The sequence below is a fragment of the Komagataella phaffii genome, chromosome 3 (genome assembly GCF_000027005.1).
Source record: "Komagataella phaffii GS115 chromosome 3, complete sequence".
NCBI classification, from domain to species: domain Eukaryota; kingdom Fungi; phylum Ascomycota; class Pichiomycetes; order Pichiales; family Pichiaceae; genus Komagataella; species Komagataella phaffii.
The window spans coordinates 550221-562945 of record NC_012965.1 but is presented as its reverse complement, the minus strand read 5'-3'; the positions used below and the strand labels follow the sequence as shown (position 1 = coordinate 562945).

General features: G+C 40.6%; 7 protein-coding genes across 7 annotated transcripts; 4 read left to right on the top strand and 3 right to left on the bottom strand.

Annotated features, from left to right (window-relative positions):
• Positions 1 to 479: 479 nt before the first annotated feature.
• Positions 480 to 2408, bottom strand: PAS_chr3_0284 (Hypothetical protein; the record flags this gene model as incomplete). The annotated part of the gene is made up of 1 exon (XM_002492458.1): positions 480 to 2408. The coding sequence occupies one exon, from the start codon at positions 2406 to 2408 to the stop codon at positions 480 to 482; it is 1929 nt and encodes a 642-aa protein (XP_002492503.1).
• A 152-nt stretch (positions 2409 to 2560) lies between these two features.
• On the bottom strand, positions 2561 to 4240 carry PAS_chr3_0283 (Putative amidase; the record flags this gene model as incomplete). The annotated part of the gene is made up of 1 exon (XM_002492457.1): positions 2561 to 4240. One exon carries the CDS (start codon positions 4238 to 4240, stop codon positions 2561 to 2563), a length of 1680 nt encoding a protein of 559 aa, XP_002492502.1.
• A 732-nt stretch (positions 4241 to 4972) lies between these two features.
• PAS_chr3_0282 (uncharacterized protein) lies at positions 4973 to 6997 on the top strand (the record flags this gene model as incomplete). Its single annotated transcript, XM_002492456.1, has 1 exon — positions 4973 to 6997. The coding sequence occupies one exon, from the start codon at positions 4973 to 4975 to the stop codon at positions 6995 to 6997; it is 2025 nt and encodes a 674-aa protein (XP_002492501.1).
• A 168-nt stretch (positions 6998 to 7165) lies between these two features.
• PAS_chr3_1174 (40S ribosomal protein S28) lies at positions 7166 to 7369 on the top strand (the record flags this gene model as incomplete). Its single annotated transcript, XM_002492455.1, has 1 exon — positions 7166 to 7369. One exon carries the CDS (start codon positions 7166 to 7168, stop codon positions 7367 to 7369), a length of 204 nt encoding a protein of 67 aa, XP_002492500.1.
• Positions 7370 to 7917: 548 nt separating this feature from the next.
• Positions 7918 to 8517, top strand: PAS_chr3_0281 (Polyphosphate phosphatase; the record flags this gene model as incomplete). Its single annotated transcript, XM_002492454.1, has 1 exon — positions 7918 to 8517. The coding sequence occupies one exon, from the start codon at positions 7918 to 7920 to the stop codon at positions 8515 to 8517; it is 600 nt and encodes a 199-aa protein (XP_002492499.1).
• Positions 8518 to 8533: 16 nt separating this feature from the next.
• Positions 8534 to 9538, bottom strand: PAS_chr3_0280 (uncharacterized protein; the record flags this gene model as incomplete). Its single annotated transcript, XM_002492453.1, has 1 exon — positions 8534 to 9538. One exon carries the CDS (start codon positions 9536 to 9538, stop codon positions 8534 to 8536), a length of 1005 nt encoding a protein of 334 aa, XP_002492498.1.
• Positions 9539 to 10017: 479 nt separating this feature from the next.
• Positions 10018 to 12375, top strand: PAS_chr3_0279 (uncharacterized protein; the record flags this gene model as incomplete). Its single annotated transcript, XM_002492452.1, has 1 exon — positions 10018 to 12375. One exon carries the CDS (start codon positions 10018 to 10020, stop codon positions 12373 to 12375), a length of 2358 nt encoding a protein of 785 aa, XP_002492497.1.
• Positions 12376 to 12725: the final 350 nt, after the last annotated feature.

Sequence of the window (12725 nt, the reverse complement as noted above, 5' to 3'; positions counted from 1 at the left end):
GGTGGGATTAGTTAAGGTAGTACGGTTTATACTTGGCTGTCTTATCAAATATCTAACTGGACTCGCGAATGCTAAAAAAAAAAAAGTTAGGGTCGTGCACTGATAGAGCAGAGAATGCAAGATACAGTGATGGTATACTACTATCAGTATGAGGGGGATTCAAACACTTCAACTCACTAACTTCTTAGTTAATAGGAGGTGAGAAAAACGAGCTACAGTACTTCCAAATAGTTGTCTGGCAGAGTAGGTCGCAAAATAAAGTTCTTGCTACGAAAGGTTCTGTCTTCCCTTAATGGAGCACTTATTGGATTGATTAAGATAGCAGCACTAAATGTTCATAATAAGCATATAGTATAATATTAGCTACTCTCAACTAATCAATGGTCCCTTGGCCCAGTTGGTCAAGGCATCGTGCTAATAACGCGGGGATCAGCAGTTCGATCCTGCTAGGGACCACTTTTTTTATTTCCACTACATCTCTAAGTACTGGAAAGCCAATTAATTGTATCTTGCCAGAACGACTCAAAGTCCTCTTCATTAATGGGAGTATCCAGTTGAATGCAATTACTAGAGTCAACCGATTCTCCATGCAATTTTTTCATACGATTGATCATTATATCATCGCTTAGCCCTGCAGGGGGAACTGGTATCTTGTAAGGCTCAGCTTGGTTCTGTCTGGAAAGAAGAACGGTCTGTAATGACTTGATAGCATCATTTGCGATGAGTCGGCTGCTTTCAATATACGGACCCGAAACACCTTCCAAAAAAGCGCATGTTTTGTGAAGAGTATCCCAAACTTTAGAAACCTGCTCCGGTGAGATGTAGTTGTAGTTGCTCACAATGTAGAACAATAGAACAGTACAAGCACTTTCAACATACGTAGCAATGAAAAATATAGGAAGACGCATGTGTTTTTTGTACCTATTCGATTCAATCAAGAACTCGGCGAATTGCAAAGCTATTGCAAAGCATTTCTCAGAACCTTCATCGAGTTGAATACGAAGATCTTTAGGAATACAGTTCGTTCGAAGCTTCAGATATGCTGAAAATACTAAGATTGGCCGGTAACTCAACATTTTCAAATACAGGTAGTATGCACGTATCCAAAACCACTCTCTCCATTCTTGGTCTGATAAATTCTGAGCAAGACTGTTGTCAGAAAAGCACAATCTGTTCTCGTTGGATTCAGGATATATTTCATCCAGCTTTTGAGATATGCTTTCGACTAGTTTGAACACTGTTGGAAACTCATCACTGGTGTTGTAGAGACTGGCCTGTATCTTAGTACAGAAGTGAGTAAAATACACTCTTAGCTTCATGTGAGGGAGATTAATGGGAAACAATTTGCTGCTTGTGTATCCAGCACTCGTGTACACTTCCGGTATCGGGTGGGGAATGGGAATGTCATCTTTAATACAACTTGGTCTTCCCATACAGAAACTCCAGTATTTCTCCCAAACCCAGGTAGCGACCCAAATTCTATGCCTTTCATACATTTCCTGCTTCTTCCCCTTCCCCTGGAACTGATTGTCTAGACTTAGAGCATTCTTGTGAAGTCCTAATATAAATGCCGATCTTACAGCAGATCCAGAGTAAAGATACGAAATGCTTGTATCTCCAAAATTGGCAGAGCTAAGACTGAACAAATATAGCACTTTAACGGCCTCGTAGGAGATATCTAACTGGATATTGGGAACCTCTCTTCTTGCCATTTCAAATAGAATTCTGGCAAGAGGAATATGAGGGGCAAGCGAATTGCTATCAAAGCAGGAAACTACTCCTCCAATTGACATGAGCAGATAGATAACGGCTTTGTCATACTTGTTCACGATACTTGATTTCTTATCGCCTTTCAAATAAAGCCAGACATCTTTGAACTTTCCAAACATTAACTCTGGATCAAAAATTGGATAAGGTATATGCCATGTTTCAAAGTAAAATTCCAACAGAGAATAGGCTTGGTGATAGCTGAGTTTTGCCAGTTCACTTTCAATGTCTACGTGTTCAAAGTTTCTCAGCGTAACGAGCTGCATACCAAACCGGTCGATTCCATTATTACCATCCTGTAGTCCTGCTGCTTGCAGGTATTGATTCAAATGGGTGACAAAGGAGAAGTTACTGGCAGGACCAAAGTATTTATTCTGGAAGAACTCAGCTGAGTTGGCGCTTAACAGGCCGGGTAATTGAAGATTCAGCACACCATTCTCTTCCTCAGGCTTCTTCAACTTCACTTCTGGGTCTATTTTTCTCCTCTTTTTTCTCTCCTTGGATGGACGACTGAACTCTCTATACCGACATATATCGTTCCATCTTTTACATGAGTCACATACATTTCCACCGGTGCACTTAACCTTGCGCCGCCGACAGCCTTCACACGCCTTTGAGATTCTGATGGCCTCTTTGGACATTCAATAGAAACGACGAGCAATGGGCCTGTTTGTGTAAACCGTGGATTAATGGTTACTATATAGATTTTTCATGAAGAGAATACTTTTCCAAATTACATTGTTATCGCTATCTAATCTAATCACGAAATGGGCGTTGATAAGGACTTACTTAATCAAGGATTTGAAGACAAACTTTCGCTCAGAACTTCCGCCATAAAAAGTGCCTTTTCATCTTCCCATCGCCTGCCTACAACTTGAACGGATACAGGCATGTTATCAAATTTTTCAGCATCGTAGTATTCCTGGACTGTATTGTCAATCTCATCCACTGGAACATATGATTCATCCTTTAAGTCTATAGACTTATCGCTCCTCAACACAGGAACCACTACGGATGGAAAGTCCAGAACGTTAAAGGGCACGGTGTAATTAAATGGTGTTTTGTAGGAGTTATCGTTCTCATAAGAGGCTGAACACCAAACTGGAGCGATTATACCGTCGACTGGTCTTCCTGTTCCAGTGCTATTGACCGTATTATTCCAGTATTCGCTGTAGGTCTGTTGGAGGGCATATTTGCGCTCAGATATATCCCACCAAGCATTGACCTCTATTGGTTGTTTGCTTCCGCTATCAACACAGAGATTTCTGAGCGCTTCGAATAAGGGCTCTCCCGTTTTTGCACAATTCTCTTCAATCTCTTTGTAGCGATCTGCAGAAAGAACTTCAAGTCCGATATCGACTAAGCTCTTCCGACATGGTGGATCCCACTCAACTACTTGGTGTCCAGCTTTTTTCAGGGCAGCTACGCATTCATCGACAGCTCTGAGAACAGGAGGATGGGGCATGACCAACTTATCCCATTTCCAAACTCCAAAGCATAGCTTTTTGTTGGAATATTGGTCAGTGATTTGATCATATCTCCAGGGAATTGGCATACTTTTTGGATCCCACAACCAAGGTTTAGAATCTAACACTACCTGTGTGAAAAGTTTGAGCCCCTTCAAGCTGACAGACATGGGGCCAATAACTGACGGCATCACTTCCTGTCCCAGATATGAATTGAACACCTTCATATATGGAATTCTTCCATGAGAAGGTCTCAGACCATAAATTCCGTTTAAGGCTGAGGGAATTCTAATACTTCCACCAATATCTGTTCCAATACCTAATACAGAACCTTGACAGCCGATCAGTGATCCTTCACCACCGGAAGACCCTCCAGAAGATAAGTTTCTATTGTTTGAATTGGTGGTGTATCCATTAATGTTGGAGTAGGTTTCAACACACATCATTGCAGTGGGGACAGCAGTTTTGACGTAGAAAACTGCACCTTCATTGTATAAAATTTTAGCCAACAAGGAGACGTCGTCGGCACGTTTAGGTTTCCCTACCAAAGCAGCGTAACCAATTGAAGAGTCAAAACCCTCAAGATTCACTTGATCTTTTAAAGAGATGGGAACTCCATGGAGACGACCAACAGGCTTACCAGTAGCCTTCAAAATTTCGTCTAGTTCCTTTGCCCTCTCGAGAGCTTTATCAAAGAAGATTTCAATACAACAATTGACCAATTGATGGGCCAAGGCGGCCCTATGACAAAATGCAAAACAAACTTCATATGATGACAGCTCACCATTGGCAATTTTGTCCCTCAATTCGATGGTATCTAAGCTAGTAATAGATTGTTCGGCTTCAGGTAAAACTTTATCCAGATAGAGCTTAGCGTTGGGTTCCTTCTCGGAAGAAGGGATATTTTTCAAAATCCAATCTTCTGGTATAGCAGAGATGATATCGTTCCTCTTTTGCTCACTAATTGATTCCCAGTTGGCAGTAGTTGTCTCAATACATGTTGGCATTGTCTTTTTTTTAGTTTTTCTTTGAGATCTCTACCGAATGGAAGCCTGTCCATGTTTTATAATGATATTGCTTACATCAATCGAAGAGACTCCATTGGTAATCTGTTTGTCTTTACTATCTTATCTTATCCACTCATCTATCCGCTACATATCCGGTACTTTTCCGATAGCCGGTGCATATCCGATATTATTCCAATATCAATAAGGGATGATCTGAATCATCTAAAAGATTATCTGGTGATTGGAACCATTAGGTGGTTGTCAGAGACGTTATTTTGATAATTCGATCAGCAAAACCTGTTCTTCCAAGGCTTTATTCACATTCATTTAGTACCTCGTCGACCAAGTTTCACATAAATTGAATCACCTTCCCTTTCGAGAAAAGCCCTCTCCACGCAATGTTGAAAACGTAAAAAAGTTGTCATAATTGGTAATTGCCGGCGACCATAACGATAAATCTCGACTCAACAGATAAGCATTTTTCATCCGATCGGATAAAAACCGTCATGCACAATCAACGATATCGCAGTGCCTTGGGGTCTGATAAATGGATTGGCAAGTTTGGGTTCACCTTATTTTTCCACCTGACATCGGCAAACGTCGAAAAGCAGTTTATCAGTTAGTTATCAGTTAAAGATTACCGGAAGAAGATCACCACCACCTTTGAAGATATAAAAGACGCCCAAATTCTTGTTCTGAAAATCTAAATCGAAGAACTACATCACATACATAATGACTGAATTCATACTGACTCAAGGTTTTGGTTACGGGATAGCCCTAGGTTTGGGTGCTGCTTTTGCCCTGTTAATGATGGCAACTACTTACACTGCTAAGAAATTTCTGGGACAGAAACAAGACTCAGAAAGGTTTACCACTGCTTCGAGATCTGTAAAGCAGGGTTTGATTAGTAGTTGTGTTGTCAGTAGTTGGACTTGGCCTGGTACTCTGCTGACTTCCTCTCAGTGGGCATACCAGTATGGTGTGGTCGGCTCATACTGGTATGCAGCTATGGGATCTTTTCAAGTCTTACTGTTCACTTTGGTGGCTATTGAGATAAAGAAGAGGTGCCCTGGTATTCATACAATTGCTGAAGTTGCCAGAGTTAGATTTGGTAGAGGTGGCCACTTGGTCTATCTATCCTACTGTCTGGGTACTAATGTGATCGTGAGCTGCATGCTCTTGCTGGGAGGCTCTCAAGGATTCTCCTTTTCCACCGGCATGCATATCGTTGCGGCATGCTTCCTATTACCTATGGGAGTGTGTGTCTATACGTTGTTTGGTGGTTTGCAAGCAACATTCCTGTCTGATTGGACTCACACCGTGATCATTTATGTCATTATCCTAGTCTGTTTGACTACAGTCTACGGTACTTCTGATTTGATTGGATCACCAGGAAAGATGTACGATCTTTTGACCGAAATTGCTAAAGAGAGCCCATCATCTGCTGCAAATGGATCATACCTGACATTTGATAATAGGGCTATGATTTTCACTGCTTGGAACTTGTTGATGGGAGGTGCCAGTACAGTTTTTGGAGATCCTTCATACTCCCAAAAAGCTATTGCGGCTTCTGCGAAAGATGTCATGTTTGGCTACATTACCGGGGGACTCTGCTGGCAAATAATTCCTTGGGGATTGGGAACTTGTACTGGTTTGGCTGCCCTGGCTCTCACTAACAACCCAGCTTCATACACTTATCCTAATGCGTTAACTGTAGAGGAGGCCGAAAAGGGACTGCCGTTGGTCTATGGAATGGCTGCTATCTTTGGGAAAAGCGGAGCTGCAGCTGCTGTCGTTATGATTTTTATGTCTGTCACATCAGCCATGTCTGCAGAACTTATTTCTTGTTCTTCCATTTTAACCTATGACTTTTACCGATCCTATGTCAATCCAAAAGCTTCCGGAAAGCAATTGGTGACTGCATCCCACATATTTGTTATTGCTTTCTCTATTTTTATGGGAGGTTTAGCTGTGGTATTCAACTACATAGGAGTTACGATCGGATGGATTTTGAACTTTATTGGTATTGCTTTAGGTCCTGTCCTTGGAGCTTTACTTGGAATGCTTTTCTACCCAAAGATGACAAAACATGCCATGTGGTTCGGTCCAACCATGGCGACGCTCACAGGTGTTGCTTGTTGGTTGGGATCTTGCCATCATTTCTACGGCGAGCTAAACAAAGATAATTTGGCTGGAAACTATCCTTCCGCCATTGGTAACTTTGTGTCTGTCTTTACCTCACCATTGTATATTTTCCTGATTTCTTTGATAAAGCCGCAATCTTTCGATTTATCTACGTTGAATGATCAGTTTGAGGCAGGTGACGATGCTGAGGAGACTGAGCTAGAGAGGATGAAAGTGCAAGAGACTGACCTCGATCAATTGAACAAATCATTGATCCAGACCAGAATCTTTTTGATTATTCATGCTTCGATTTTTGTCTTTATCTTACCTCTGTCGCTGTACGGTTCAGGCTACATTTTCTCTAAACGATTTTTCACCGCTTGGGTTGTTATCACCATCATTTGGGAATATTTAGCTGCCATGTGGATCATTATCTGGCCATTATATGAGAGTCGTGTTACGCTACGGTACGTTATTATGAAACTCCTAGGAAAAGAAGGCCATCTTTACTACGGGGCAGGAGAAGTTAAAGAAATCAGTACAAGCGACCAATCGTTTGCAACGCCCTCAGTGGCTGAAGCAAAGAACGAGCACCACGTAAACGTGATCACTGACAGTGACCATGATATGTAGTTTTTAGTAGTGATATATTGTTTAGGTAATCAGGTTTTTTTCAGTGTATTATTCCGTTAGGACTACATGCTACTATTCTCCAGATCGTGCTCGAAATCTCGTCAGACCGTTCCTCCAAAAATCCAAATCGTGCCTCTTGAAATTTCAACCTCTACAAATACTACAAAAATGGACACCAAAACTCCAGTAACATTAGCCAAGGTTATCAAGGTACTTGGAAGAACAGGATCTCGTGGTGGTGTCACCCAGGTCAGAGTTGAATTCTTGGACGACTCTTCCAGAACTATTGTCAGAAACGTTAAGGGTCCAGTCAGAGAAAACGATATTTTGTGTCTCATGGAGTCTGAGAGAGAAGCTAGAAGATTGCGTTAATAATGATTATGCAGAAGGGTCTGCTGATTGGCTAGTATTGCTTGTTTAGCTCCAATATACCAAATGTCTTCATAGAAATGAAAGCTGAGCGGTCACAAAAGATTTCCGTTTCCGGGTGTAGATCGCGCGTCAACCAGATTGTGTGTCACGTGAATATCTTAAGTCTAGCGTCTGTAGAAACAGAGGATATGGGTTAACTTTATAACTAATTAAGAGAGATGAAGACGGACACTGTTGCAGTAGCTAGTGATGGGTGATCTTGCACCAAAAGTAGTCCAGTATTTCCTTCTTGTGGTCTTGATTTTGGATGAATTATCCTGTTTCTAGTCAACTGAAACTCCCTCTTACACAAAACTTCCTTTTTCTGAGCCTCAAATCACCTGGCTATCCGAATATTCAAACCATCTCCCCAGATACTCAAAGATGCGTTTGAAGATCCGTCGAACTATCCATGACACTATCTCTCCTCTGAGTCCAGAGCCTTATCTAGGCATCTCTTTCGCGCGTAGACTTGTCGCAACCTCCACTGTTATACATTGGTACGTCATATGGCTGCAGAATTTGTCCCCTTAGCAGTAGCTAGAGAGGGAAGGGAATCCCAACTGTACTCAAAGACAAGTGGAGCTAGATTGATAGCAGGATGTGTACCATTAAATGAAGCCAAAGACAAAGTTATCATGATCTCTTCCTCCAAGCATAAAGATAGGTGGATCTTGCCGAAGGGAGGCATTGAAAAAGATGAAGAAGACGACTACAGAAATACAGCTCTCAGAGAAACTTGGGAAGAAGCTGGAATTTTCGGAGAAATCACCAAGAAGTTGAAGGTTGTCTTCGATCATCGTTTCCAAAAAGGAAGCGGTGACTTGAAGGAAAAGGATCTCGATATTGATGGTGAACGTATTCCAAGATCAGAGTTTCACCTGTATGAAATGATTGTAAGAGAACTCTCCCAAGAATGGCCAGAGTCTGCCAAACGTGAAAGGAAATGGTGCACATACTCTGAGGCAAAACATGAATTGACCAAATCCAAGAGATGGGAGTTGCTAGATGCTTTGAATGACTCTAGTATTGAAAAAGATGTACAAAGTGTGTTCATCGATCAAAAGGGAAACCATAAGGATGCTGCAATTCATTCAGATCACTATTGAAACGTTGTTATTTTGTTTATTTAGGTCCTCCTCCCAACAGCCCAGACATCATATCTTGAAGGAAGTTTCCGTTGTTGGCAACAACTGCGACATTGAACACTGCTTGGCCCAGTTCATTGATCTTGGCAGTTATGTCTGCTTGGCTTATGTCTTCTTTGTATCTGCCGAACAACAGTTTGAAGTTTTGAGCATTTGAAGGATGATTTCTTTGGATTAGTGCAATCAGTAGTTGTAAGTAGTTAATGATCCTCTTGCTGGCGGTCAAATTTGAATCGTCGGATGATGAAACGTCGTAGAGAAAAAAAGTATCTCCTTCAAAGGTAACAGTTTGGAAATTCTTGTAATCGTCTTTCAAGGAAGAAACTCTCTTCGTGAAGAATTCTTCGACGGTATGTTTGACTAGTTTAATGTTGTTTATTTTCAAGTAAGGAATAATAAGTCTTTCCAAATATTCGTGCAAGTTATGCGAGTTGTTTTCTTGATCCAGATATTCTTGCAAACACAAATCAACAAGGAGTTCGTTTGCCTTGTCAGAGTCGGTTAAGAGTAGATATTTCTCTGAATTTGAAACCGAATCAGGATTGCCACTATAGTATAGTTTTTCACCGATAATCAAGTTAAGCTTGGAGTCTCCCAGAGTACTTCCAGTTTTCTTGTTTGCAAATGAGGTCAACTTTTCACCCAGCGTTGGTATGTTTGAATCATTATCAGGATAGGACGCTAAGATTTGAATAATTCTTGGGAGTTGGATTTCTTTATAGCTTGAAATATCGTCTTCTTGTAATAGGTAGACGTCTAACAGGTAGTTCAAAAGGTCGGTTCCTTCATCAAACCGTCCGTTCTCAGAAAAGATCAAAGAGCTATGGTACAACAACTCGGAGGCGGCATCGTGATCTTTGGCCCTGATGTATCGATTCACAATGGTACGAATTGTCTGCTGGGCCTCATAATAGGAGCCAGCATCGATTCTTGCCTTGAATCTGTTAATTGTCTTTTCCAATTTAGCGGAAGGAGATGACATTGGTTTGCTGTTACGATGAGGTGTCTAGGGGTAGAGAGGAGTTAGAGCGTGGGAACCTCGATATTAGATAAGCAATTCACAGGTCCAAGTAGCTTTTTAATTGAAGGTGCTTTTTTGATAAGGATAGCTCCAGGTGAGCACTCGTTGGCTTTAAACTCACTTTCTTTGTATTTTGATAATAACGACTTTGGCCTCCTTCCATTCCCTCCATTTGGGCAATTCACAGTGTTACATAAACTATTTCTTCTGTGATGACCTAATCACACCCCTTTCGAGAATCATCGATGGAGATCATTTATCACCTGTCATCATCTCTGATCTAGGGAGCTTCGTTATCTTCAAAAAAGCAGTCTCACAAAGAGGATTAGCCATTGAATATCAAACTTCATCCAACTCCAAAACACAATCCAATATTGATTAACCGCCAACTCAAAAATCATCCCGCATAGTATTCAGCAAACCCAAGCGACCCCCACAGAATGACCGACCTAGAAGTATCAGCTATCCAAGTGATTGACGAGAACAAGGTGTTCAATTCTCTTTTAGTAGATTACATGAAACAATTCTACTCACAGAATAATTCATCCGACGACAAAGGACTAAATTATCATATTGTCTCCGTTTTTGGATCCCAATCTACTGGTAAATCAACTCTTCTAAACCATTTATTTCACACAAAGTTTGACGTTATGGATGAGTCCCAAAGACAACAAACAACCAAAGGTATATGGCTTGCCCACGCAAACCACATCTCCAGCTCTAACGAGAGCGGCGACTTTGCTAACAATACCAAGAACGTATTTGTCATGGACGTGGAAGGAACTGATGGTAGAGAACGAGGAGAAGACCAAGATTTCGAAAGAAAAGCTGCTCTATTTGCTTTGTCAACTTCAGAAATTCTAATTATTAATATCTGGGAGCACCAAGTCGGATTGTATCAAGGCGCCAACTTGGGGTTGCTCAGAACTGTCTTTGAAGTTAATTTGTCATTGTTTGCCAAAAATAAGCAACGTTGCCTTCTTTTGTTTGTCATTCGTGACCATGTTGGGAACACATCATTGGAAAGCCTTTCCGACGTGTTGACTCTGGATCTGCAAAATATTTGGAGCCAATTGAACAAACCTCAAGGGACTGAGGGGTTTGAACTGGATGATTTCTTTGACTTGAAGTTTGTTGCCCTTGCTCATAAGTTATTGCAACCCGATAAATTTATCGAGGACATCTCAGTTCTTGGTGACAAATTCATAAGTGAAGACCAATTATTCAATGAGGGATATCATCGTGCTATCCCTATTGATGGCTGGTCAATGTATGCTGAACAAGTTTGGGAACAAATTGAAACCAATCAAGACTTGGATTTGCCTACTCAGCAGATTTTGGTGGCGAGATTCAGATGTGATGAGATTTCTTCTCAAGTTTACGAGTCCTTTCACGAACAATTTGTGAAATCAAACTGGGACGACTTGTCATTTACTGAAATTGGCAATTCATTGAAAGAATTACGTCAGAATGCTGTCCAACAATACGACATATTGGCTGGTAGATATTCAGAGTCAGTATATTTACAAAGAAAAAAACTTTTAGTTCAAAAAGTTGACCTTTCAATCTTGGAAGTCTACACATCTGTTCTTCAAAAGCTCATCAGGCAGAGTAGAGATCTATACTTAAAACAAATTGAGTCATCTTTAACCAAAAAGGAAGCCGGCATTATTTTTTACCAGGTGTTGGACAATGCTGAACGAGAAAGTTTAAAGTATTTTAACGAGAACACATCACTGATTTCATTTGTCGATGTCGATGACTCAGAAGCTAGAAGTTATGATCCTTCCCCTAAGCTAAGAGAATTAGAGGAAGAGCTCTCCAACTTGAGAACAGAATTGGTTAATAAAGAACAGGAGAATATTAAAACCAAAATTCCTAGGAAGTTCAAATCTCATTTCAAATTAATTGTTCAAGATGAACTTTCAAATATCAAGCCATCATCATGGGAGGAACTTTTGGATCAATTCAGACAGGTTTCTGAGAAACTATTGGCCAAGTACAAAAGCCCTGACTCTAATTATGATTTCCATTTGGGTTTGAGTAAGGAGAAGAATAAAGAACTGCACGAGCAAGTCCTTATCAAGTTTTGGATCAAGTTTAAAGAAATATTGAACGATTTTGTCACTGAAACAAATGTTCTAAGACTTTTAGTTTCCAAGTTTGAAGACGAATTTCGATACGATGAGGAAGGATTGCCTGTAGTCTGGAAGAATTCCGCTGAGATTGATGTCAAGTTTGCTAAAGCAAGAAACTCTGCTTTAGACTTATTGCCTTTATTTTCTTTAGCTCACACAGCCGAAGGGGAAATTCTGCCAGATTATGATATTGCCCATGATGAGGCCGAAGCCGAGTCTGACAACGAAGAAGACGATGGGTTCAAAGAGTCACATAAGTTTGCTCACCTGTTAAGTGCTAGGGATCAAGATGCAATTCGAAACAAGTTCAAGAAACAAACGGATGCACTTTATGTCGAAACCAAGAGATCGGTGATCAACAGTAAAACTGAAGTTCCGCTTTATATCTATGCCTTGTTACTAGTCTTGGGATGGAATGAGTTCATGATTATTTTACGAAACCCATTGCTGATCACGTTGTTATTAATTGGACTTACAGGTCTCTACCTTGGCTACAAAACGAAACTTTTGGGACCCATTGTCCAGGTGGTACAGGCCATGATACAAGAGTTGCAAGATCAGGCTAAAAACAAGCTAAGGGATGTTTTAGTGTCTGAGCCTGAAGCGCCATCTCAAGTAAGGATTGGAAAGGAAGTAGACGCTACAAAGGATGAGGATTAAGTCGAAAAGATTTTTAAGCGTTAACCAATCTGAAACCATAATTATCAATACTTCAATGCTTATTCATTCAAACTCATATATATTATATATATGTTCATAAATCTTCCTGAGATTCATGAAGTCGGAGGGCTCTGAGTCTCAACAAAACTTTTCTGTGGCATGAAAAAGTGAGTGGTAATATAACTGGTGCTGAAATAGTAAATGATTAATAACTCAATGGTAGAATAAAATTCACCGCAAAATTAAATTTATGTTAGTCAAAGAGCACAAAGTGCTTCCCCAGTGCTTCTGGATTGTCACAACAACGAATTAGCAAGAAAAAGTAAAGATCAAGCCCTCCATAAATGGCC